The sequence below is a fragment of the Larus michahellis genome, unplaced genomic scaffold (assembly GCF_964199755.1).
Source record: "Larus michahellis unplaced genomic scaffold, bLarMic1.1 SCAFFOLD_34, whole genome shotgun sequence".
Classification (NCBI taxonomy): Eukaryota; Metazoa; Chordata; class Aves; order Charadriiformes; family Laridae; genus Larus; species Larus michahellis.
The window spans coordinates 1,399,384-1,403,286 of NW_027436399.1; the positions used below are offsets into that span (position 1 = coordinate 1,399,384).

At 51.0% G+C, this 3,903-nt stretch overlaps 1 protein-coding gene across 1 annotated transcript; it reads right to left on the bottom strand.

The window, feature by feature from the left end:
- Positions 1–2,516: 2,516 nt before the first annotated feature.
- LOC141737349 (olfactory receptor 14J1-like) lies at positions 2,517–3,485 on the bottom strand. The gene has a single exon (XM_074572034.1). The coding sequence runs from the start codon at positions 3,483–3,485 to the stop codon at positions 2,517–2,519; it is 969 nt and encodes a 322-aa protein (XP_074428135.1).
- Positions 3,486–3,903: the final 418 nt, after the last annotated feature.

Genomic DNA, 3,903 nt, shown 5'->3' on the forward strand with positions numbered 1-3,903 from the left:
AGAGCTACTGAATGCCTTCTTTGCTTCAGTCTTCACTGCTAAAGCTCTCCCTCATGAATACTAGGCCCTGGAGGCAAGGGGGAAGGTCTGGAGAGAGGAAGAGTTTTCCCCAGTAGAGGAAGATCGGGTTAGAGACCACTTGGCCAAACTGGACATCCATAAGTCCATGGGCCCTGATGAGATGCACCCGTGAGTGCTGAGAGAGCTGGCAGATATTAGTGCTTGGCCGCTCTGCATCATCTTTGAAAGGTCATGGAGAACAGGAGAGGTGCCTGCGGACTGGAGGAAGGCCAATATCACTCCAGTCTTCCAAAAGGGCAAGAAGGAGGAGCCAGGGAACTACAGACCGGTTAGTCTCACCTCCATCCCTGGGAAGGTAATGGAGCGACTTGTTCTGGATGTCATATCCAAGCACGTTAAGGAGCAGGAAGTTATTGGAAGTGGTCATGCTTGGCCAATCTCATAGCCTTCTATGATGTTATAACAGGTTGGCTGGATGAGGGCAGAGCAGCAGACGTCATCTACCTTGACTTCAGCAAGGCTTTTGGCACTGTCTCTCATAACATCCTCCTTAGGAAACTGAGGAAGTGTGGACTAGACAAGGTGACAGTGAGGTGGATGGAGAGCTGGCTGTGTGACAGGACTCAGAGCATTGTGATTAATGGAGCAGGGTTGAGTTGGAGGCCTGTAACCAGTGGTGACCCCCAGGTGTCAATACTTGGATCAGTATTGTTTAATGTATTCATCAGGGACCTGGACGAGGGGACAGAGTGTATGCTCAGCAAGTTCGCTGATGATACCAAGCTGGGTGGGGTGGCTGACAGCCCAGAGGGCCGTGCTGCCATCCAGCGTGACCTAGACAGGCTGGAGAGCTGGGCAGAGAAGAACCTAATGAGGTTCAACAAGGACAAGTGTAGGGTCCTGCACCTGGGGAGGAAGAATGTCAGGCACCAGTATAGGTTAGGGGTGGACCTGCTGGAAAGCAGCTCTGAAGAAAAGGATCTGGGGGTCTTGGTAGACAGTAAATCATCCACAAGCAATCAATGTGCCATTGTCACCAAGAAGGCCAATGGAATTGTGGGCTGCATAGGGAAGAGTGTGGCCAGCAGGTCAAGGGAGGTCATTTCCCCCCTCTACTCTGCACTGGTGAGGCCACAACTGGAATACTGTGACCAGTTCTGGGCTCCCCAGTTCAAGAGAGACTGGAGAGAGTCCAGCGTAGGGCAACAAAGATGATTGAGGGATTGGAGAACATCCCTTATGAGGAACGGCTGAGAGAGCTGGGACTCTTGAGCCTGGAGAAGAGAAGGCTGAGGGGAGACCTTATTAATGTTGACAAGTATCTAAAGGGTGGGTTTAAGGAGGATGGAGCCAGACTCTTTTCAGTGGTTCCCAGTGACAGGACGAGGGGTAACGAGCACAAGCTGGAACATAGGAAGTTCCGATCAAATATGAGAAGAAACTTCTTTATGGTGAGGGTGACAGAGCACTGGAACAGGCTGTCGAGGGAGGCTGTGGAGTCCCCTTCTCTGGAGACTTTCAAGACCTGCCTGGACCTGCAGTCCTGACTCATGTGCTCTCGGCAATCCTGCTTTAGCAGGGGAGTTGGACTAGATGATCTCTAGAGGTCCCTTCCAACTTGGAAATTCTGTGAAAATTCTGTGAAAATTCCGTAAATCTGTATCTGGGACACGATTGAAATGATTACCGCAGATGACAGAAATCACCCTAGCGAAGGTGCAGCTACCCTCTGGAGACCGACCTGCCAGTCAATGAGTTTTTCAGAGAGCAGAGGGTGGCACAGAAACCAATGCTGATCCTAGGATGTGGTCACCAGTAGCAAACACAGCGTACATGGCAAAGGTGCAGAAAACAGTACTAACGCCACGACGAGCAGAGATAGTCCTTTCCCTAGTCATGAAGCTGGCCATCAGCTGTGGCAGGGTGCTGGTGCAGTAGCACATCTCCAGGGAAGACAAATGCCTCAAGAAGCAGCCCATGGCAGTGTGCAGATGCTGGCTTTCCTGCATGGTGATGATGATGATGACGATGAGAGCTTTCCCAAATGCACACACCATGCAGATCATAAGGGAGATGAGGAAGGGATTTGTCTAAGGGCTGGCAACATTCCTCACTCCATAGCTATGGGAGACTCCATGCTTGTCCTATTGCCCTTTCTCCATGGAATTTTTTCTGTCCTTCTTTTCCCCTCTAACTTGGTAGGGAAATTGCGAGGAACAGCATTTAGTTCAGTTTTAGATGCTTGGGTGTCAGAGAGATAAGTCACTGCAACTACATTTCTTTTGTTTGATTAAAGAAGGAGTATAAATCCTTGTTCACATAGTCACTGGGTCATACTGGTGAGGTAGATTATAATGAAGTCAAAGTGGGGTGTCCACAATTCTTTGTGGACAACATTATCACAGGCAAAAAATCAAGAAAAGAAAAAACCTCACCCAACAACAATGACAACAACAAAAACTAATAAAGAAAGGCTGGGCCTATAATGACTTACATTATGAGTCATATGCTGAAGAACATGAACACTCTGCAGCTTCTGAAAACCATCCAGGCACCAGTTTCCACAGGGCATCCTTGAGCTCCTGGTTCCTCATGCTGTAGATGAGGGGGTTCACGGCTGGAGGCACCACGGAGTACAGCACAGCCAGCACTAGGTCTAGAATGGGGGAGGAGATGGAGGGGGGCTTCAGGTAGGCAAACAGGGCAGTGCTGACCAACAGGGAGACCACGGCCAGGTGAGGGAGGCACGTGGAGAAGGCTTTGTGCCGTCCCTGCTCAGAGGGGATCCTCAGCACGGCCCTGAAGATCTGCAAATACGACAGCACAATGAAAACAAAGCAAACAAATACTAAACTGCCACTAACCACAAGAAGGCCACCTTCTCTGAGGTACTCTGAGTGTGAGCAGGAGTGCTTGAGGATCTGGGGGATTTCACAGAAGAACTGGTCCAGGGCATTGCCCTGGCAGAGGGGCAGGGAAAATGTATTGGCCGTGTGCAGGAGAGCATAGAGAAACCCACTGCCCCAGGCAGCTGCTGCCATGTGGACACAAGCTCTGCTGCCCAGGAGGGTCCCATAGTGCAGGGGTTTGCAGATGGCCACATAGCGGTCATAGGACATGACGGTGAGAAGAAAATACTCTGCTGAAATGAAAAAGACAAACAGAAAGACCTGTGCAGCACATCCTGCATAGGAGATGGCCCTCATGTCCCAGAGAGAATTCACCATGGATTTGGGGACAGTGGTGGAGATGGAGCCCAGGTCAAGAACAGAGGGGCTGAGGAGGAAGAAGTACATGGGGGTGTGGAGGCGGTGGTCACAGGCGATGGCGGTGATGATGAGGCCGTTGGCCAGGAGGGCAGCCAGGTAGATGCCCAGGAAGAGCCCGAAGTGCAAGAGCTGCAGCTCCCGTGTGTCTGCGAATGCCAGGAGGAGGAACTGGGTGATGGAGCTGCTGTTGGACATCTGCTGCCTCTGGCCTTGGGGGGCTGTCGAAGATGGAAAAGACAGTGACAAGTTAGAAGAGACTCGTCTGAGCTAAACCTGATGCATTTTCCATAGAAATCCTGCTGAACCCTCCTCCTCCGGAAGAGGAAGGCCTTGGCAGGTCCGTTTCATGAGCTCTGATTGGTGCTGGCTGAGGGTGCTCCAGGGAGCAGGGGGGCTCTGCTGTGGGTTCTGGAGGAGTGAGTCCTGCTCTACAGCAGTGGGTAAATGAGAACTTGGGTGATCTCAGATTAAATCCACTTGTGACACCAAAGAGCTTTTCAGCATTGATTACTCCCCATTCACCCGACTGCAGAGCAAAGTTGAGGGGATTTTGTTTTGTGTATTTTGTTCTACTCTGTCCTCACCAAACCTGAGGAGTGTTTTTGGCACTGCC

Coding starts and splice junctions, on each gene's coding strand:
- LOC141737349 (XM_074572034.1), bottom strand. CDS start 3,485: ATGTCCAACAGCAGCTCCATCACCCAGTTCCTCCTCCTGGCATTCGCA.